The sequence below is a fragment of the Alligator sinensis genome, unplaced genomic scaffold, assembly GCF_000455745.1.
Source record: "Alligator sinensis unplaced genomic scaffold, ASM45574v1 scaffold448_1, whole genome shotgun sequence".
NCBI classification, from domain to species: Eukaryota; Metazoa; Chordata; order Crocodylia; family Alligatoridae; genus Alligator; species Alligator sinensis.
In genome coordinates this window covers 3,511,835-3,533,887 of record NW_005841870.1, presented here as the reverse complement: position 1 = coordinate 3,533,887, position 22,053 = coordinate 3,511,835, and the positions used below count along the sequence as shown (strand labels likewise).

Below are 22,053 nucleotides of genomic sequence, written 5' to 3'. Positions count from 1 at the left end.
AGGGTAATATTTTTCCATTACTACTGGCCTGGATAATAACATTTTAGCTGGCAAGAATTGACAGGATATATGTTTCTTTACTGCAGAGGTTGTGATATGTCTTGCATATATTTATTTGCAGGGAAATATACTGGGAAATAAAGAGATTCTTAGCCTTGCAGAGAAAGGTATAACAATATACCTCCGATCACAGAGTGGGGTCTGGGAGCTCCTTGCACAGGGAGAGTTCCCTGCCCAGCCTGGAGCTAGCAGGGATGGCCAGGGCACTTCGCAGTCCTCCCTGGATTGCATGGGGAAGCCTGCACATGCAGCTTGGTTGTGGCTGGGGACTTTCCTGTTTCAGGCAGTCCCCAGCTAGCTGTGGGCTGCATATGGAGACTTCTCTGTGCAGCCCAGGGCTGCCTGGGAACGGTCCAGGTCAGGGGCAGGTTCCAGCCCCCTGCCTCAGCCAGGGGATCACTGCTAGCTGCCTCACAGGCAGTTCAGAGCAGGGGGCTGGAAACTGCCCCTTTCCTGCAGCTCTTTCCAAGCCCTCTGTACCCAGTCAGGGAGCTCTGACTACGAGCTCCCTGTTGCCAGGACAGGGGGACACTGTCCCCACCTGGGCTCCACCACCAGAGCCCGCCCTGGTAGCAGGCAGCTCTGGGGTGGCGGGGGTGGGCAGGGAGCAATCTCCCAGCCCTCTCTAGGAGACAACTGTCTCCTGGCCCTGTGCTCCCTGCCAGCCTCCGGGGTAGCACCCAGGGGGAGCCTACAGCTCCCCCTGGATGCTGTAGGGGGCCCAGTGCTGGGTCAGCAGGGGCAGGACCAGATTGCTGCCATGAGCAGTAAATCTGCTCTTGCTTCCCCACATCATAGACCCCTGCCCTAGGTGGGTTTACTTTATAGTAAATCCACCCCGGAGCATTTGCATGTGTAGACGCAGCCCTTCAGTCTTCTTTGGGCTGCGTTCTGCTCCTGTTGAAGTCATATTTGGTGATAATACCACACTAACCGAAGTGCAGCAGTTATGATTTCCAGTTGTCTCATTAACTGTCCATATTGTTGTATTTAAATTGGGATGCCAAGATTTGCCATACTAGAGTACATCCAGGCATTGGTATACCCTCTCTCCAGCAGTAGCTATTATATGACATTTCAGAGAAACCCTAACATGGGCCTAAGTCTAAAACGTTATACTTGAGCAATCAGATAGCATTTTGCAGCATGAAATACATTTATTTTAGCCCACCTACTCCAGTATAATGGTATTGGTTATAAATTTATGTCATGACAGGATGATTATGTTTCCTTTTATGTATCATTTAAAGTCTAATTTTAGATTTTAAATTTTGAGTTTTTCTCTTCACATATTGCAGTATTATTACAAGAATCGTGTTAAGAGAACATTATTTAGATTGCAATATCAAACATTCAAAAATGAAAAAAGAAAGCATTAAAGCTTTCCATGCAAACTTACTTTGGTCCCATTTACATTCACCTGAAATTAAGGGATAACCTACAGTTCTTTATTTTTGCACAGGATCTTTGCCTCATTTGCTACCAGTGATATTTTGCTACTACTCATCTGGGATAAATTTCAAACATTAGTCTAGGGAAAAAGATTTGCAGATTCATAAATTCGTAGATTTTAAAGCCTAGAGGGGTCACTCTGATAATCAAACGTTTCTCTATCTCATGGGGAATCAGTTTCTCAAGACATTCAGTGCTCATATATCATTTCCACAGGCAAGATTTCTGCTACTTTTTATAATGTGGGGTGGTTGAACAAAAGTACTCAAGAAAGTTTTTGGCCCAGCAGTTTTCAGTTTCACTAAATTTTTGCTATCACAAAACTTCTTCCAAAAATTTCATGAAAAAATGAAGACTTGTACTCAATAAACTTAAGTGTAAATGGAAACAAAGAACAAAGTTGTTACAAGATAAGACAGATAGTACAATGCAGCTTACAGTTTAGTATTCCTCAGCCTTCTGCTCCACAATGAATTACTTTTTGATCCATGAACGACATCGTTTGCAGATACTATCTAAATGCATTGGTATTTGAAAGCTTGGCTGTTATGTACCGGCAAAAAGCCAGTGAAAGTCGCTTTTTTGTCTCCATTGCAAAGGCAGAAAAAGCTCATACTGAAGGTGGGAATGAAGCATTGCAAAGGGGAGGGGAGAGATTCTGGAGAAGTCAGACTTTGCTATGCTTGTTTCTCCACTAGCATAAGGCTCCTTGGCATGCCGTACGTTATGCTCAACAGATGCTTCTTTAACCTGCACTGGTGCTAGCTGATTGAGAATCAGGGAACTGTGACTAGTGTAGTGAGCAAATTGTGTATAGAAGGGGCTGTATTCTTCAATTTGAGCTATGTATGAGAAAACACTTATACCCATGCAGAGTCCCAGTGAAGTCAACAGAGTTTTGAATGGGTAGAAGGATCCACTACATGGATCTGATTGTATGATGGTGGGCATATGATTGGGCTGCACATAAATGTGTGCTTGCACGTGTATTACTTTCCTACACACAGTTTTCTCTTTTTTATGTCCGTTGATAACCAAAAAGAAGCACCTCACTGTAAGTTAATAGTGAACAAATGCTGGTACCAGGCCAAGCTGAAATCTATTGGTATATGAAAGAGGACGTTTCTAGCATTTCTGGCTGAGAAGAAGTCATTAACACCTGACAGTGTCAGTGAGAAGCCAAGCTGTTAACTTTTTTTTTCCACTCCAGGTTCTGTAACTGACAAATTGCCACCACGAGAAGGTGCGGGAAAAACAGGTAAATATCTTAAAAGTATATTTTATTTAAATGTGGAAACTAATATCTTTGTGCGCTTTGAGGCCCTTTTTTTCACTACTTTCACACTTTTGAAATGATATACATGTGTGGTCACTTGCACACATGCTTTATGAATCAATATGCATATATATATACAGACACACTGTATCAATGCATATGCATATGTAAGTATATACATATATGTGTATATACATACATCTGTACATACAAACATATGTGTATACATCTGTGTGCATCTGTTTATATGAATTTTTATATATGTATATGTATTTGTCCATTCCCAGATCTAGATGGTTTTTTACTTAGAGCTAAGTGCAGTATAAATTATCTTCCCAGCCCATAACTATCATTCCAATATACTGTTATTAAGTGTTTTATTTCCCCTAATATTCCTTGCTGTGGAAGAGACACTATTCTGTCTATTTGATAGAGTCAGCTTTGTCTACACCCAAGATCCAGGAAATTGATGCCATGGCTTCATTTCCACTGCAACCAGGACTTGACTCATCTTAAGCCTGGCATTTTTTCTATATCGTGATGAGTTCAACTCATGGCTCACCTTCATAACCAGATGGTTGTTGTTATTAAAGATACATCCTTATGTATCTTTATTCTAATAATAGATGCTATTAGAGCAAATTCATACCTAATGTGACTCCATTTAGTTAGTGGAGCTGTCTGAGAGATGGACTAGTGCTTTAGACTTTATTTAAGATGGAAAAAAAAAGCAGGGGAAAAGTTAATCTTCAGGCAAGTGGACATGTTTGATAAAATGCTGCTCTTAGTTACACTGGGTAAAGTGACTTCAAAAGAGTTACTTCATATTTGCACCATTGAAATGAAAAAGCAGTTTGGTCTAATGTAAATCTGTTTGATTTATGGTGTTTGCAAGAATTTTAGCAATTTTTATTATGCTCAGTGTTTAGCTCTTCTAGTATAAGCTGAGTTATTACTTTAAGAAAATTAGTAGCTGTTTAAAAACTAGTTCTTAAAAGATACTTTAATCAGCAAAGGAAAATATTTCCTTCATATATTTTCCAGATGATTTCTGGGTACTGCTGACCCCTGGATTATCCATAGCCTTCTGGGGAGCTTGCTGTGGGTCAGGAATTTCATTCTTGGCTTTGAACTACATGAATTGTACCATATATAAATCCTGACTCGGCCTTGGAAATCTGTGCTATTGTTTGTGAACTTTTCTGCAGAGAGCTGAGTAGTGTGAAGATAGTTAATGAGCCTTCACCTCTACATCCAGGTCTACCTGATATACTGGGTCAAAATCAAGTGTGAAGGCAAATGTTTTATAACATTCTACCATCTGGCTATGTAATATGACATTGAGGCCAACTAGCAGCCAGCACTTACCTGGATAAACATGGCTGACTCCTTTTTGCTTCTGATAGCTACATACGTGCACACACACACCTATCTTGGAATCTTGTTTCTCAGTTTGGGCCAATATGCTCTTGATCAGCATTTATCCTATTTTAAATTGTTGTGTGAGGCAGCTGTTAAGGCTGTCCATGGCATAGAGCCAACAAACTCTGGAAAGCCCTCTCAGTATATGTGACTGAAGTTTCCTTTTAGTCTCAGCGAGAAACTTACTCTCTTTACAATCCTTTTAAAGAAGTACAGAGATAGAAAATTGTGTCTTTATCTGCAATGGGTTTTAACCTTCTGATTTACTTTTGTTCTAAATATATTTCTGTGTACCCCGGTCCTCGCACAGGCTGATATGCCATGCCCTGCCCACCCCTAGGGATGCAGGCAGTCAGATGACCAGAAGCAGGTAGGGCCCAGGGAACATATAAGCTCAGGGCTGGGGCTAGCAGGTCACTTTTCTCTCTGGCAATGGCCAGAGGAAGAAGCTCTTGCACAAGAGAGCTACCCGAGACAATTTGCTGCCTGCTTTGCTACCTCCAAGTGCAGTAAGACTGAAAGCTCACAAGATACTCAGGGCTATGGGGTATGCTACCTGGAGGGTGGAAGTTTACTGTGTTAAAGGGGCAGCACACTGCCTCCATTGTTATTGTTGTGTTATAGCCCAGAGGCTTATGCTTGTGCTATTGTTTGTACCGGTGGTTTTGGGATGAGGCTATAATGGGAGGAGGAGGCCTCATTAATGCCCAGCAGGTGGGGCACCCTATTATGTAGAGCAGGGGTAGGCAAAATATGGCCTGCGGACCAGATCCATACCATGACGCCATTCTGTCCAACCTGAGAAATTTTTTAAAAATTAATATTTATTTGCCTCTGGCTCCAGTCAAAAGTGACAGGACCCAGAGGCATTAGGACCCAACGGAAGCCAGGCCCCTGGAAGAGCAGGGCCCGCCCCACCCCCCCAGCCAGGGACCATGTGGCTGTTCCCACCCGCGCTGGAGTGGGAAGCTAAGGTAAGAGTGGGTTGGGAGCACACTGGTCCCCGCCTAGCCACAGGGCTGGGGCGGGGGGTGGGAGCGAGGGGGCACATGGGAGCCAGCGCTGGCAGGGCCCAGGACAGGGTGGCTCCCCTCTCTCCCTTCTCAGGCAGCCTGGCCCAGCTCCATAGAGCCCAGCCTGCTCTGCGCCCGTCTGGCACTGGCCCCGGGGCACTGCCTGGCTGTTGCTGGCTCCCAACCCCTGTGTCCAGCCCCAGGGGCAGCATGGGGGCCACCTAGGGCTGCTGGGGGTGGCATGAGCCAGTGGGGATGGGGTGCAGGGAGGCGGTGGGGAACTTACATCCTGCACCTGAGGATTGGGGCAGCAACAGCCTGGCTGCCCCCCATGGGAGGCTCCGGTGGGTGCTGTCACCCTGGGGGGAAGGCCCAGGCCCCCTGCCCCAGAGGGGCCCAGTGGCAGCTTGCTCCCTGGCCCCAGGACAGGTGGGGAGGCTGCGCCAGGAGCGGGTGTGGAGCCATGGCTACTTTTCTGCTCCAAAAGTTCCTGTGGCCGTGAGGTGCCTAGGAGCCCTGGGGAAGCTCCTGGCCAGCCCCAGGAGCAGCATGGGTCACCTCCTGAGGCTGCTGGGGGTGGCACAACCTGGCAGGGTCCTGGCCCAGGGCACAAGAAGATTGAGGAGGACACAGGAGCTATCAGAGGAAAAAAGTAGCTGAGGCTCTGATCCAGCTCCTGGCGTAGCCTCCCACCTGTCTTGGGGCTGGGGGGGCGAGCTGCTGCCAGGCTGTTGGGCCCCTGTAGGGGAGGGGGGACTGGGACTTCCCCCCAGGGTGGTGGTACCTGCTGGGGATGCCTGTGGGTGGGGGCAGCCTGGCTGTTGCTGTCCCATGCCTCAGGAGCAAGATGCAACTTCCATGCCGCATCCCTGGACTTCCCATGTCCTGGGCCACATGCTTCCACCAGTGGCCTTAGGTGGTCCCCTGCACTGCCCCCAGGACTGGACAGGAGCTTCCCCAGGGCCCCCGGCCTCCTGGAAGCTGCAGGAGCTTCTGAAGCAGAAAAACAGCCATTGCTCTGCTCTGGCTCCTGGCATAGCCTCCCTGCCTGTCCCAGGGCTGGGGGGCAAGCTGCTGTCAGGCCGCTGGACCCCTGCAGGGTGTGGAGGGGCTGGGCCCTTCCCCTGGGGTGGTGGCAACCCCCAGGCCACCTGTGGGGGTGGGGCAACCAAGCCTTTGCTACCCCAATCTTCAGGTGCACAATACAAGGTGCACCACCTCCTTGGACTTTCCATGTCCTGGGCCATGTGCCCACTGACTCGTGCCACCCCCAGTGGCTCCAGGAGCTCCCACACTACCCTCCAAGCCTGACAGGCCCTCCCCTGGAAGCCCTCGGCCTCCCAGTGACATATTATGGGTATTTGATTTTTAGTACATAATTTTTTTTTTCTCCGGTTCTAAGATAGCAAAAACCCTCTTCTCTGAAAGTACTTCCAGGGGCAAAGGGAGGGACTTCCAGTGGCAAGGGTCAAGAGGTCAGGGGTGGGACTTCCAGTCCCAAGATGGCGACCAGGGGCGGGGCACCTGTCAAGGGGCGGGGTTACACATGCAGCCCTTGACAGGTTGGCAAAACTTGCTAAGTGGCCCTCCGCCCAAAATAATTGCCCGCCCCTGGTGTAGAGCCCAGTGCCAGAGGGGCATAGCTACAGAGGCCAGAGGGCCTGGTGCCAAGCGGGTGCAGAGACTGGGGCTAGAGAACCCAGCACCATAAGTGGTTAGCAGATACAGGGGCCAGAGGGCCTAGCACCAGAGGAGTGTGACAAACAGGGAAGTGAAAGAGGCCTAGCGCAGAGCACAGAGTTCAGCCCCTGAAAAGGGGTAAGTGAGTCAACTGTTCATATTACATCTGTGAGTCATGGGGCATGGAAAAGGGGAAGATTTGGATGCAGCCATATGAATAAAGCTACATTGCCACAGGAAAGGAGTTTCATTTGTGTTTTTGGCTGGTTGATGAGCTTATAGTAGGCTTTGAATTCAAAGTTCATTATATTTATTTAATACCTTCTCTAAGATAAGTTGGTGGTTTCAGCCCACTTCCCAGAGGACATTACAAAAAACCCAGCAAATCTAACATTCTTGTTAGTTATCTCATTATAATACTTAAGCACTGAATAACCATGAAAAATGAATGACTTTGTCTTCTTAAAAAGAAGTCATCCCCCTGCAAGTTTGAGTACAAATATATTAGTTGGACAGAATAAGGAATCCTCCAGTGCTGCTGCTGGCTTCCTTTTTCTTTGAAAAAAGGACTTGAGTATCTAATAGCCATAAATCTGTTATTCATGAACGGCACACTCAGTGAAGAGTAAAATGAGGTCATGAAGTGAGGAGCAAAGAATGCCTCCTACTTCTCTTCATTATCTCCATAAAGGCAGCACACACTTGCAGCCTTTGTGGTGGTGATGGAAGAGTGAACAGGTCTCTACTAGGTTGCACTGCCTAAGGAAAATGAAATGAAAAGTATATTATGCTTTCACTGTTGCATAAAAACCAACCAACAAACAAACATACAAGTGAAAGTTTTGTAGTTAAGTTCTGTTATAGCTTTAATGCAAATGTTGGGGAACAAGATTGGGATTCAAAAACGACTTCAAGAAATTATAAGAAACTGCATGCACAGAAGATATTTTTGGTGGGGAGCACCATAATCTTGGGGTCAGTTCCTCTCCCAAGAAATGCAAGCAACTGGCAAATATATACCATTAAGTTCTATTAGATACTATAGCTTATTTGGTGTGTTAAACCAGGTAAACAGCACAGATCTATACTAATAAGTAAAAATTGTTTTTGGATAGAAACTGAACTGTATATACTGTTTCCCAAATCTTGCTAAACTGAACTATTTTTCAGTATTAAGATTTTCTAGGTATGTAGTGCTTGAGCTGTAGTTCAGTGTGTTGAAGATTTGCTCTTATCCTTATTTTATCATTTCTGGAACACTGTGCTTCCTCTTCTCTTGCAATGGTGATTGGTTGTGGGAATGGCTGACAGAAGGATGAGAACAATGCAAACAATGTTCTGGCCCTTTAAATTATGGATCTTGCTTATGCCAAAAGAAACTCTTATTTTGTTGTAGGGTGTCAGAAGGACTACATCAGCTCTCTCATCTGTTCACCCATCCCAGACTGATTTCTTTGCCTTTTCTATGCCTATGTACATTTATTTTATTTAACGTATTTATTTGCATATTTATTTAATCAATTAGGTTCTACAGGGCACAGCATATTTTTAGCCAGGTAGTGAACTAACTGCTTCTAAACCTGATGTCTCATCAAACTCCATATATTCAGTTAATTTATGTAATCACTTATAACCAGAAATGTCACCCATCTGTAGTTTACATACATAATTGTATATGTATTGTATATGCTATATATATACTGTATATTAATTATAATACTTACGTAATTGTTTGTTAACCATCTGGCGCTATGTGCAAATCATTAGCATCAACCATATACGTACACTTATTTAGCTTACTCTCATAATTGTAGTCTCCTTGCAAATCTTTTCCATTCTGAATTCAGATGATGCCTCAGCTCCCGCGCTGGAGACTCAGCCTCAAGGTGATGAAGAAGGTGAGCACCTTTAGGAATGGTAAAAGAGTAACATTAAATGTATATACTATAGTCCATGTCCCACAACATAAGCGTTACCTGAGAACAAGGACATCAGAACAGTGGAGCATAAATGTCATGGTATCCCCAAGTGTGAAAATTGCCATTCCTGTTTCTAAATGGCACTGCTCTGAGTAAAGCTGTCTTTATTAAGTGAACAAATTTGGAAATTGCTTATAGAAATTTCATGGAGACACCATCATTGTGGAATCCTTCAATGATGTTTTTACTGGTGCTTTTCAGAGTAGAGGGGCACTTGTAACTTGAGATTCAGTTTTTTTTAAAAAGCTTTATCAGCCAGACTAGGTAGTTAAAGGCTGCAATCTGTCTCCAGTAAACCCCATGCCTTCTAACTAGAAACACTGAGGCCCAAATTCTGACATGCTTGCTTACAGTGAGTAATATTCAGCCTTGTGCAGAGGTGTAATACAAGCTACAAACTATTTCAGCTTTTCTTTTCTGTCATTGGGATTACAACATTATAATCATTCTTGCAGTGTGGTGCGAAGTTATTGACTATCATGGAGCGAAACTGTAAGACCTTCATCCAAGTTAAATGAAACCTGTCTCTGCAAGTGTTCCCTTTGACTTCAAATTCTAGCAGAGTAATATATCCCTGAGTAGGGATATCAGAGCCACCTATATGTTATTGTTTATTTGTCTCAATGCTTCCCTTGACTAGATCTATGAATCAAGATTTTAGCTATTCTAATGTATTATAGTCCTTTACTTCGTTAGACATTCCTATAAAAGGTTGTCACCTTTGTTCATTGGCCAGTCACTGTTTATTTACTATACTCTTCTAAAAAAATTATAATAATTTAAATGTGCTTTGCTGTATTTCCAGATATAGCTTCTCGTTACCCTACATTATGGACTGAGCAAGTAAAGAGTAGACAAAACAAAACTAATAAAAGCACAGGTAAGAATTTGGACTATCTTTGTTTGCAAAGCTATATGAAGAAATGTGTTTAAGTTATGTTCCGTTCCAGCCATGTAAGTGAAAGCCCTTTTAATACATTAGAGGTTGTACTTTTATTCTCCTACCTAGTTTAACTAACACAGACATTAGCACTGTGATTTTTATATCTTTTTTTCTTATGTTAAAAATCTGAGGGCAGATCCTCAGTCAGTATAAACTGGAATCTGTCACCTAAAGTCATTGGACTTTAGGTGACAGATTCATTAGGTGACCGGTTTGCTTTAATTAAGGGCCTGACACTTCATTTTCTCACCTACATCAAAATTTTCTCTTTTTTCTTCTGAACATGCATTCTTACTTAAATCTAGTAAGTGTGTTGTTGGGGAAAAAATGTTGGAATAGATGGATCTGAAATGGAATAAAGATACCATTAAAATTACTTGGCAGCTCAGGGAAAATTGGAAGGAGAAATTTCTGTGCTTGTCTTTTGTTTTATAAATGTGTCATCTGGTGAGTTATGATTGTTTGTTAGTTAGTGAGTGGTTTAATGTGGACTTGATTAAATTGGATTTTTCAAGAATAGTTTCTACTTTTTCATTAGTTTTCACAAGTGGACTTTTCAAAGCATGGATCCCTATAGGTTTATCCAAGGGCTGAAATGAAAGCTTACTTATGAAATACTTAGATATCTGTAGCTTTGGAGGGTTACAAATTCTGCTTCTATGACACACAGAAAATTTGCTAAACATAGAATTTCTGGATTTAATGTGGTTTTGTCAGAGGGATGACTAAGCAGCCGGGTACCCTAGTTATGCTATTGAGTATTGTCCTACATCATTTTTTATCTAAGCTTTTGTACCAGATAATGCCCTTTATGTAAATAAGTGATAACTTCAAAGGCTATTTAGCTAGATTCAGAGCATTTATATGAGGGTCTAAGATCCTCCTGAGCCTAGTGGCTCATTGAACTGGTGTGGCTAAGGACATTTTTGTAGCAAATGGTACAAAAGGGGATGTAGCTAGCAATACATCCAGGTACCTTCGACTGCCCAGTCCAGATGACTAGCTATGCACTCACATGATGCAACTTCATCATGATTTTAGAGTGAAACTCACACCTCTGGAGATGTGACCCCTTAACTGCTATCACTTCTCTCCCAAATAAATGAAACTGGGGTATTTATTCATAAGGCTGCGATTCAACAAAACACTTAAGTACAAACTTAAGTCCCAATGGAAGTTAAGCAGATGCTTAAAATTAAGTAAATGTTAAAATATTGATCTGAATGGGTATAAAAGGTGAATAGTGTGCATAAAAAGACCCTTATTGGATTCTATCAATACTCATATGTTAAATATGTACTTCACATTGTATATTCATAGCACCAAAGCAATATTTCCCAATATTTCACCACTTCACCAATGAAAGTATCAATGCAATTGAATGTTAGGCTGGATCCCTGAGCAGGGGAATGGACTAGAAGACCTCATGAGGTCCCTTCTAGCCCAACTTTCCTGTGATCCTATGAACTTAGAAAGGGCTCTCTTCAAGAAAACTTGAAGGGGTGTTTAAAATTGCTTTCTGGGTTGAAGATTTATTTTATTGTTTTTCTTTCTAGTATCAGAGACAGAGAGAGAGAGAGAGAGAGAGAGATAGCGAGCAGAATTCTTCTGAAGGTGTTAAAACAATCTGGAGGAATGCTTCATTTTTAGGGATATTTTTTTATTTTTATGATATTGAAGACCCTCTAGGATCTGTGCAAAAGTGTTATTGGGTTTGGAACAAACTGTAGTGATTCAGCGTAGAAGTCAATGTAGAAATATAGGAAGCCGGAAAAAAAGAAGCTGGTCAATGTTACTGAGAAGCCTTCATGAAAAGTAGGGTTTGCAGTTCTGGAGAGTTTGTACTCTTGTGGATAAAACATGGATGGGCCAAACAGTCTTCATCTCTGTTGTTTGCCAGGGTAACTGTATTCATCTATTACAGCTGAATACAGTTGGCATACCCTACACAGTGATGCAACAAGCCATGTTTGGGGGGGGGGTGTTGGGGGAGGGAGGGCACACACGTGGGTTCTGAGAGTGGGGGTGAGGGAAGGCAAAGGACTCTCACCCAGCCCTTGACTGCTACTGCTGCTGCCACCACCATGCACTCTGCCGACCCCAGCCCTTGTTCTTAAAGCAGCAGCAGCATGGCGTCTGTGCACTGACTGCTGCTGCAAGAGCAACACTGTGGGCATGCTGCGAGCAACGCTGCTGCAAGGGCAACACCCTCTCTTGCTGTGGACTACATGGAGGTGGAGGATGATTTTGGACCCCCTCCTAAGCCAGTGCCTAGGGCTGGTGCCTCTCTTACCCATTCCTAGTTACAATACTGACCCTTACAATACTGACCGTACACATTCATTTTGCTTTGTAGATGTATCAGTTATAAAGTGCTGTACATATCTCTCCTGCTGCTTCCACTGTTTATATATAATATGACTTGTGCTGATAGTAAAGTATCTTTGCGTGCTTAAAATTAGCATCCTTATTAGCCATACAAAGTGTCACTATTGTTCTAGCTGCTGGTAGCGCATTGTATTACCAATGACCCAAATCTTTATGCTTTGTTTTAAAGGTTGGTCGATTATTAAATTCCAGGAGCAAGATTTTTTTAATCCTTAGAGATGTTGTTGAATTTATTCCCAAAAGATATGAATCCCACTGGGTGTGTCTACATGAGGCACTAAAAGCACAGTAGACTAATTCTACTGTGGCTAAATGTGTCACAGATAAAGCCATGCTAGTGCGCAGTACAATTAGTCTACTGCACGTTAGCATCACATAAAAGATGTGCGCCAGTGCTACTGCACAATATTGCCAATTACAGTGCATTAAATTAGTACCTGCTATTACAGGTACTAAACTTAATGTGCTGTAATTACAGTGCCTTAATGCACATGTAGACTTGCCCATTCATTACTAAAATGATGTCAGATATGTCCAGGTGGCACTTGCCTCTTGATTTCTGAATGGAAGGGGTATATGCCCAAACAATTTATTCTAAACAGATGTAAACTAATAACAGCAGCATAAGGGTTAATGAAGGAATAATCTAGTCCTGCATGCAAAAAAGCAACAGAATTCTATTATTTGATACTAATAAGTAGCTGATGGAACCCAGGTGTTCAACTGGCCCGCATTAGCTTGTATTGTTTGGCCTTGCTTATGTCCTATGTTTCCTTGTGCATATTGATATATTATTATGGAAGATGTATGGCAGTAAATAACTTGCTATGATTTGGAAATGCTCATTAATTTGCTTATTGGAAGGACACATGCTTTTTTTAAATTATGTGCTATTCTCTGCATGCAAGCACTTATAGTTTTGATGGGATAAGGACCACAAATGAATACATGCCATTCATGATAGTTGCCACTGACTGGCTTGTTTTTGCTGTTCTGTAAATTACCTGCCAATTATAATTAACCAATAAAGTAGTGTGGGCTCTTAATATTTGGGGGACAGAAAATAATGTTTTAGGAAATTATAGTTTACATTAGTTACTCAATGCTATATAATTTGATTTAAATCATACTAAATTAATTTAGCACAGAAAGATGGCATTTGGGAGATGTGCATATGCAGGGCATGAAATTGCTGGATTCAATTTCAAGGCTATATAATGGTTTCTGGTGGATGTTCTGTTTGTTGGTTTGGAGAAATAGACCTCAGCTGGTTAAAAAAGGCGTTTTCAGAGTAGTGTTTAATCTATTAAATTTTGATGACAAAATGTTACTCCTGGCAGAAAATCATCAACATCAGGTCCTATTATGATGACCATGATTGGGATCATTACTATAGTTAGAAACAGCTGAAATTGTGTTTTTAGTTGTGTTTATCTGTTGAAAATGATTTTAATAATGATTTTTGGAGGCAGAAAACATTTATCTTTTTTTTGTCTGTTCCAGGGTTGTGTGTTTTCAGAGCACTAAGTCCCTTTCATTATGCATAGAAAAAGTCTTTCTTCTGTTTTATTCTTTGTTTGTTAAAATCCTATTCTTCTTTATGCGATTTTCACCAAATACTGAAGTATCCGCTCGTTTTCTGGTGTACATAGACATAGTGCCATTGGCAAACAATTCACAAGTTTAGAACTTAGTGGACAGTATTGTACTACAGCTATTCATATTCTGTAAAGTTTAGCTGCTATCCCAACACAATATTGTTTTGCCTAAAACATGCACTATTCCCCCCCAAAACTAGCTGGGGAAAATTGGATGTGGAAATTTGGCAGAGGGAAAGCAGTGGCAGCGCTAATTGCTGCGGCACCCAGAAACATATCATTTAACCCTGTCACTGCTCCCCTGGCACCAAATTTCTGGACACTTGTAGAGCCCTCTGGCTGGAAGGCATGGCCCCATGCTTTGTATCTGGCTGGCACACAGAAAAGTCCACAGGCTCCATCTGGTGTGTGGGGTTGGCAGTGGGCTCAGGAGCAGGCTTGGCTCTCTAACTGCTGCTACTCAGTTACTTACCTGCAGTGAAAGCTAGGATTTTTTTTTCTTCAAGCTATTTTTCAAAAACAGTATACATATATTCCAGAGTGTGCTATATATGAAGAAATAAAGTATATTCCTTTCAAGAAATTAGACTTCCAGGCCAGATGCTCAGTTGGTATAACTCAGTGGGTACATCTACATGAGGTGCTTACTGAAGAGCTGCTGAATTAGCTTCACAGTAAAGTCTCAGCATCTATATGTGCGCCCTATTAGGCCACAGGAAATTAATTAACTTTGCCATAGGTTAGTACTTGTAAACACCAGTACTATCCTATGGTGGTATTATTTAGTGCACAGCAATACATGTGTAGATGCTGACCTGGCTGGCTGGGGCATAAGGTGCTTCAGTGCAGGACCTGCCCACCAGCTAGCCCCAGACTGGAGCGGCCTCAGTCCCCAGCCAGCCATTCTGCAGCACACTGAGCCAGGTTGGAGCAATCCCAGGCTGGCAGGCTGACCCCTTGGGAGTAAACATGGCGCCCGGGATCAATAAATTCAGTTGTGATATGCACTGAAGTTTATTGTGTCAAATTCATTTCACATGTAGTCGTGCCCAGTGTACCTCTGCTGACTAACAGAACTATGCTAGTTTATATCAGTGGAGGAATTGCTATTCTTCTGAGTCATACTTCACAGTGTATGAAGTGTTTGTTTGTGTGTGTTCAAGTACAAGAGGGGAAGGGTGACTGAGCCTTTTGCAGGCGGGCAGAGACTTTTGCACAAGTGTCAGCTTCATAATTTTTGTTGGGATTCTTCTTTTTTTCTTCTTATTGTGAGGAAAGATTTCGTATAGTCTGTTTTGTGACTGCTTCTCATAGGAAGACTAAGGTAGACTTAGCCAAGAATACTATTAGTGCCTAGAAAATAACATCCTCCCATTAATAGGTGGTTTAAATATCCTGTAACATACATAGACAAAAATGAGTCTAAATAGTACCCAACTGTATGAGATTTCATTTGCCCCTATTCAGGGAAGCATCCCAAATCAGGAATGCACTTAACAGACATGCTTAAGTGCTCCTCTGAACCGAGGCCACCAAGAGGCTCTGGTAACTGTATCATAAATCAAATAATATGTCATGAGAAACTGTGGATACAAACATTACAGTCTTATAAAATTTTAAATTTACTTTTATTTAGCTGTCAATATTAACAAAATTTCATTTGGTTTCTTTAGGAATGAAATGGTACTTTATTCTTAGCATAGGCATAGGCCAATTCTGTAATTTGTTTAACATGTCTAAGCAGAGATGTTTTATAAAGATATTTCAAAGTGATTTTAAATTTGGCTTTGCTGGTCATCTAGTACTACCAACAAACTGGAGGCAAAAAAAAAAAATACTTCTTTACTTGTTAATGAAACAGACCTTGATATCTGTGTCTAACTTCAAGCATATGAGAAGTTCCAGCAAAGTCAATGGATGATGGAGCTGGGACCTTTCAAATCAATGGCAGAATTTTCCGTGACTTCACTGAGGCCAGAGTATCACCCACTGTACTTAGCAAAGGTGTAACTAACAAGTTTTGGACCCTGAGCAAACCCCCCCTGTGCTGTCGTCAGTAGAGGGTGGGGGTGATAAGCACTAGAGAGCAGGGAAAGGGAAGGTGGTTAGTTCTAGTTGCCCTGGAGACTCAGGCTAGGGACAGATATTACACACAAACTGGTTTAAGTGATCAGAAACGGGTTTAAACCTGTAACAGAACAGACATTCAGTGCACATACACCAGTTTGAAAATGGCTGAAACAGGTTTGAGTTAAACCTGATTAAATGTAGTATCACACTTAAATGATTTGGGTCAAACTGATTTATGCAAAGTCTGTCCCAGACCCCTTTCTGGTTTAACTTAAACCAGAGTCCCCCAGCATCCCAGATGCTTTGCAGCCCTGGGTGGAGCTCTCTGCTCCAGAGAGCTGGGCTGGCCCCTCCCCCTGCTTCCTGGCTGAAGCTCCAGCAGAGATGGCAGGCACAGCAGTGTTTGCCTGGTTTCCCCTGCTCTGTCTCCCCCCTCCCGGCACCAGTCCCCCTCAAGCAGGGATCCCTCCCCCTCTCTTCTTCCACATGGACCGTAGCCAGCATTTGGTATGCTAGCTAATGCTGAAAGGTGTCCGTGTAAGGCAGACAGGACAAAGGCAGAGAGGACAGTGTCCACTTAGTGCTTTTCAGAGCTAAAAGAAGATCTTGAACTAATGAGACAGGCTTTTGTTTTCTTGATGGGCTGATAAACCCTAACTCCCTGCTGTGTAAGTAAATGCTTTGTAACTCCCTGTTGGCTCCCTCGCTGGTCAGGAGCAGCAGGGTGGGGGGGAACCCCTCCCTAATCAAAGCATCCTGCCACCCCCCTGAGGTCAGCACTCTGGAAGGGAAGGGAGAGCTGCTCTAGCACCCCCCAGCTTCGAGCCTGAGACACTGTAGGCATGTGCTTGCATTTGTTCAGTCAAGAGGGGATGTCTATACAGTTACAAACCAGTTCAGCCTAGCCAGGTTAGACTAACCTGCAAAGATTGAATCAATTCACCCTTTTTTTTGAATGTCTGTTCCTAGCCTCAAAGACTGGGGTCAACTAGAACTAACTAACTGGCTGCTGTTGTGTCCTCAAACTTGGTTCCTATAGCCAGCCAGCATGGTGCAGCTCATGCCTTGACAAAGCTCCCAGGGGTACTATTCCAGTGCTCACTCTAGGTTGCTGCCTAGGGCTGATACTCTATTTGCCCTTCCTAGTTAGGTTACTGTTGCCTAGGTACCTTGCTGGCTTGGGGCTATTGTTACTTGTTCATGTGTACCTTGAGGAAAATAACATATGCTTGACATTTTATTTCTTGAAGCAATGCACTAGTACTTATCCATGCTGTTTACCATCATGCTATGCTGTCAAATTCAAACCTGTAGAAATCTGTTGTTTATGAGGTTAAACCAGTTACTAAGTGAGGGTTTAGTCCTACAGCAGTTTTATTCACAAACCTCCATCACATATAAATGTGTGTATTGTAATTAAATACAAGTTATTATGCACAACTAAAAAATAGGATGATTTATATTGTTAAAAGATGCTTAATCTGGAAAAAAAATTAAAGTGGGATTTAAAAAGCATGACATTTATCTTCAAGAAATGATCTTCAAGAAATACAGATATATATATAGCTTTATCTGGTTTTATACTTTATCTGGTTTTACAGTTTGAGACTGTCAGGAGAGTTTGCCATTGAGAGGATTAAAGTGACAGAAGGGTACTGCAGTATGCAGGGCTGTCCCTAGCGGGGGGGGGGGGGGGGGGGGAGGTGTGAATTGGGGTGACCGCCCCAGGCCCCGCACTTTGGGGGCCCCATTGAGTCAGGTGGAGCAGCCACATCCAGCCACTCACTACCCACCTTCCCCCGTCGCCGCCGCTGCCGTCAGGTGGAGCAGCCACATCCAGCCACTCACCCCCCCCCCCCCCCGCCCCCCGCCGCTGCCGCTACCGATGGCTGTGGCAGCTTTTTCGGATCTGAAGCACGCGGGATTGGGGTGGGGGCAGGACCTCACATGAGCTGATTTGCTCCAGGCCTGAGCCCTACACCCTGCTTGGGTCGGCTCTGGCAGTATGGAAACACAGCTTCCTTTAATTCCTCATTTCTCTACCTTAATGAGTTAGTGTGGCAGTTTTTTACTTGTACAATTTGGACCACTGGACACTGAAGTGGGTCCTTCCTTCCTTCCTTTTCTTTCATGATGTTTATTATTACAATAGTGCCCCACGGTCCTGGTCACAAAATTCATTCTTCACTTAAGTCCTTAAACTGTGGGCACATCTACATAAGACACCCACTGAGCAGTTGTTAAGGCACAGTCATTTAGTACTTGCACAACCAAGTCCTAAATGATTGCGCCATAACCAGCGTTACTGTGCAGTAGCATCCCAGCACTGTTGCCTACTGAAGTTTACTGTGCAGTAGGTATTTACTACTGTGTAGTAGCATCACATCATGGGTTCTGCCCGGAAACACTACTGCACAGTAGTAATGAGCTACTGTTCAGTAAGCGTCTCATGTAGATGCAGCCTATATCTCTAGGTGAGCTCCACTGCTATTTGCTGGCAGAAAGTTGAAGGTGTCCTACCTTGGTCAGGAATACAAGATAAGATCCAAGCTAACACTGTCTTTCCTTCAAAATTCATTAAGAGCTTATAACTCTCGTCAATTTAATAATTTCCAGTGGCCAATGAAACACGATAGAAACACAAAAACATATATAACTAATGGGCAGGAAAATGAATAACAATTCTATAACTTTTTTACCTATTCAGAAATATTTATGCATTTTCAGGATGTTTGTCTTAATAGTCATTCAAAGGCAGTTTTGTGTAATGAAAGAAGTGTGAATTAGTAAAAGAAAACTAACGCGCAGAGCAGCTGAGCATTTCAAGATACAGATGCCTTAAAAATTCATTGGGAGTATTCTTGATCTATTTGGAATTCAAAATACTAGTACTTATTTAGTAATGTGAACAGTTCAGGTGTTTAACCCTTGTTAACCCTATAACTAGATGTACACATCCTAATGTCCTGAGAAGAGAACATGCTTAGTAAAGATGAAATGGAATGTTTTAAAAAGCAGTATTTAAAAAAAGTAGGGTTTTAAATGTGTAAACTCAGGCCCATGGTCCAAGTGTGCATCCAGATTGTAACTCGCCTTGAATATGCTTCTTTTAGCTAGGGGATGCACAATTTTAAGTTTACCGGACTATACATGTAAATTTAAAGGACCAAGTTTACTTTGGCTGCATTGTGCTGATTACAGAGACACAATGCACCCATAAAACCAGATAAATTGAGCTTGATGAAACTTTACATTATTGGAGCAGTACAAAACAGTGCACTGGCAAATTTGGTTCACTAATTGCAAAGAAATGTATTGTAAATCTGAAATGGATTGGATTTCCCTCATCTTGCCAGTACCTTAATTTAGGACCTTTGGGGTGGGAGATGATACTGAGGATATTACTGATACTCAAAGTAGGGACCTGTAGTCCCTATACACCATTTCTGTTAGATACCCCAACCATCAAAACAGGAAAAACTTAGACTCCTAAGGGGCCTATACTGAGGTCTTGTAAGTAGAGGGAAGAAATACTGATTTGAAATAATTTACTTGTAAAATATAATTATTTGTCATTTTCCAGATACATCCTGTTAGTGAGCTCTCAGTCAATTTGAGATGCACCTAAACCACTGGGTTAAATTTATGGCAAATTTTAAATATGGATAGAGACCTAAACTCAGTGGTTTGGGTCCAATTCTAATTTAAACCACAAGGGAAAGAAGCGTTAGCATTTTCGTTACAAACTGGCTGAAATGTGAACATCTTATGATTGCCACAGATCTGGCTTTTGGGATTTAGCTGAGCAAAATGACTGCAGAGATTGAGAGAGAGAGAGAGAGAGAGCTTTACATAAGGAGATCCAAGAAGCATAGCACTCGGGCCTCACAAAATACTTTGCATGGTCCTGACTGTTGTCATACTCAGCAACTCTCCACCTCAGTTTTCTTGAATGAACTGATCCAGTTGGGCCACACACTATACATTTTTTTCTAACTGTACATTCAGCATTGCTAAGAAAGTGCTGTGATGTGCTGGATCCACTCTCTTATCTGATTGTACCTAGTCCCTTATTATCAAGTTTTAAAGTAGGTTACGTTGAACAGCTGGAGGTCTTTTTTTTTTTTTTTTTTTTTTTCATTTTTGTTGCTATGTTACTTCCTGTCAAGAATCAGAATGGTTCCGGAATAAAAAAGCAAGCCTAAGGCATTTTCTTCCAGCTGAAAGACAAGCTGCTTGCTGAAGGCTTGGGAGCTGGTCAGAGGAAACCTCTGACAGCTAAACCATTAAAGACAGGCAGTAAATTGGTCAGCATGGCACTGTTGCTTTGGTTGTCCCCGGTGATTTTTAAGGTAATCCTAGCTTTCATTTAGCTATTACACAAATAGGACATAAGGTTCTCCAGTGTCCTGATCAGCAAAAGACAGTTATTCTTCATCCTTTTTCTGTTCGTTTTTTTTAAAGTCCTAAACTGGTAAAGGAAAACCAGTGTTTTCTTTTTTCATTTTTCAGCCTCTTCCAAGAAGATAAACCTTTCCAGACCTCCCAGAGCACTTGTATATTACAACGCATTCTTAAATTGCAGTCTGTTGGATTATACTAATTATAGTATTGCTTTAGCTTTAATAATCCTTTTTACAAGCATTTTCATTTATCTTCATTTTAATTTTACATATTAGTTCAAAAACACTTGCAAACCCCAAGTTCTGGCATCTCCAACTTCTTCCTCCCACCAAGGAGAAAGATCCTCCCATCCTAAACCATAAAAAGAGTTCTGTTTTATATCCAGTTGATATCCTTTATGTTCAGGATGTTCTACAGTTTTATTAGACCCCCACAGTGGAAAAAACTGTCTGCTTTGTGCAAGGTTGATAATTTCTGTTTTACTGTGTATGTGAACATTTGGTGCCAAAAGATACTAATCTTTCCTGAACTATTTTTAATTATATCATATTATTTTTTGCAGGAACTAATGTCACACCAGCCATGTTTTAACTCTTCTTTCATTTTCAGACATGCATACCTCAACCCCTGCCATCCCTGGCCCTCCACAGTTCACCAGACCTCAGATTGCACAGTCATAAAAACATCATTAAGCTTCATAAATCCAAAGCTAAATATCATAGTAGCAGTTTATGCTTTAACAGAGAAATACAAAAGGTGCATGTTAATGCAAAGTTGTATTTTACTCAAAATATATGTAATAATCAAATACATTATTTTAGTAGAAGATAGTCTAGTCTCCCAGCACAGAGAGTTTCATTCTGTCCCTGCTGTTAAATTTCCTGCTTATTCCTGGCCAAGAGACATAGGTCAATATTTTCAAAGCTGAATACTTAAAATTAGGCACCTAAATCTATATCTATGCTTCTAAATGAGCGACTTAATTTTCTGAGGTATTAGTGAAGTTGAGTCCTGTTGGGTGAATAGAGACCTGAATATTACTAGAAGATAGTATGGATAAGAGAGCCATCCTAAAATGGTAAGATCTGTCATGTGGTTTGATGACTCCCACCCTTGAATAGTCCCTGTTCCTTCAAGATGTCTGTGATTATTTTCTTTGGGTGGAAAGAAGTCCTTTAAGACACAGTCATTGGGAGTATACCAGCATCATTACCAAAATTTTTGGATGTGAGAAAGTGGGAGTGTGTCACAGAACAGGTGGCACTCTATGTTTTCTTCCCACCCTGGCTGGAGCTCATCTCACATATAGTTCACCTCTTTTATAGAGCCCACTGTGCAATATAATTCCTGTTAGATGTTATTTAAGAGAGGAGGCTGCTTACAGCTTATGAGGATGTTAATGTCGTGCTCTGTCGTCTCTCAATGCCTGCTGGCTTGTCATCCATTCCAGACAAGTGATCTTGGGGCTCTCTACTCCACTGTCTCCTGCCTTCTTGCCTCTCTCCACATGACCTTGGCATGCCCTGCACCTCTCTGGGCTCACTCTGGCTTTCTTGCTCACTAAGCCTGCTTGAGCCTCTCCATGCTCTGTTGCCTTCTCTCTTTATATCCATGGGCGACTGGTGCCACCTTACTCAGGGGGGGCATGTGTCCCCTTAGCAACCAGTCAGCAACCGGGTGGGGGGTCCCCCATGGCTGATCTCACTCACCAGCTTCCAGAAGTGGCCGCGGTGCTTTTGGAAGTGGCTGTAGCCCCACCACTCCCCCG

General features: G+C 42.5%; 1 protein-coding gene across 2 annotated transcripts in view; it reads left to right on the top strand.

Annotated features, from left to right (window-relative positions):
• The window catches only part of SMOC2 (SPARC related modular calcium binding 2), a 214,715-nt gene that overhangs the window by 102,986 nt on the left and 89,676 nt on the right, over positions 1–22,053 (top strand). For both annotated transcript variants that reach the window (XM_014527099.2, XM_014527095.2), the window contains exons 5-7: positions 2,723–2,770; positions 8,751–8,801; positions 9,688–9,762. In XM_014527099.2, the coding sequence (XP_014382585.1) occupies positions 2,723–2,770; positions 8,751–8,801; positions 9,688–9,762 (174 nt within the window). The remainder of the gene's footprint in view (positions 1–2,722; positions 2,771–8,750; positions 8,802–9,687; positions 9,763–22,053) is intronic.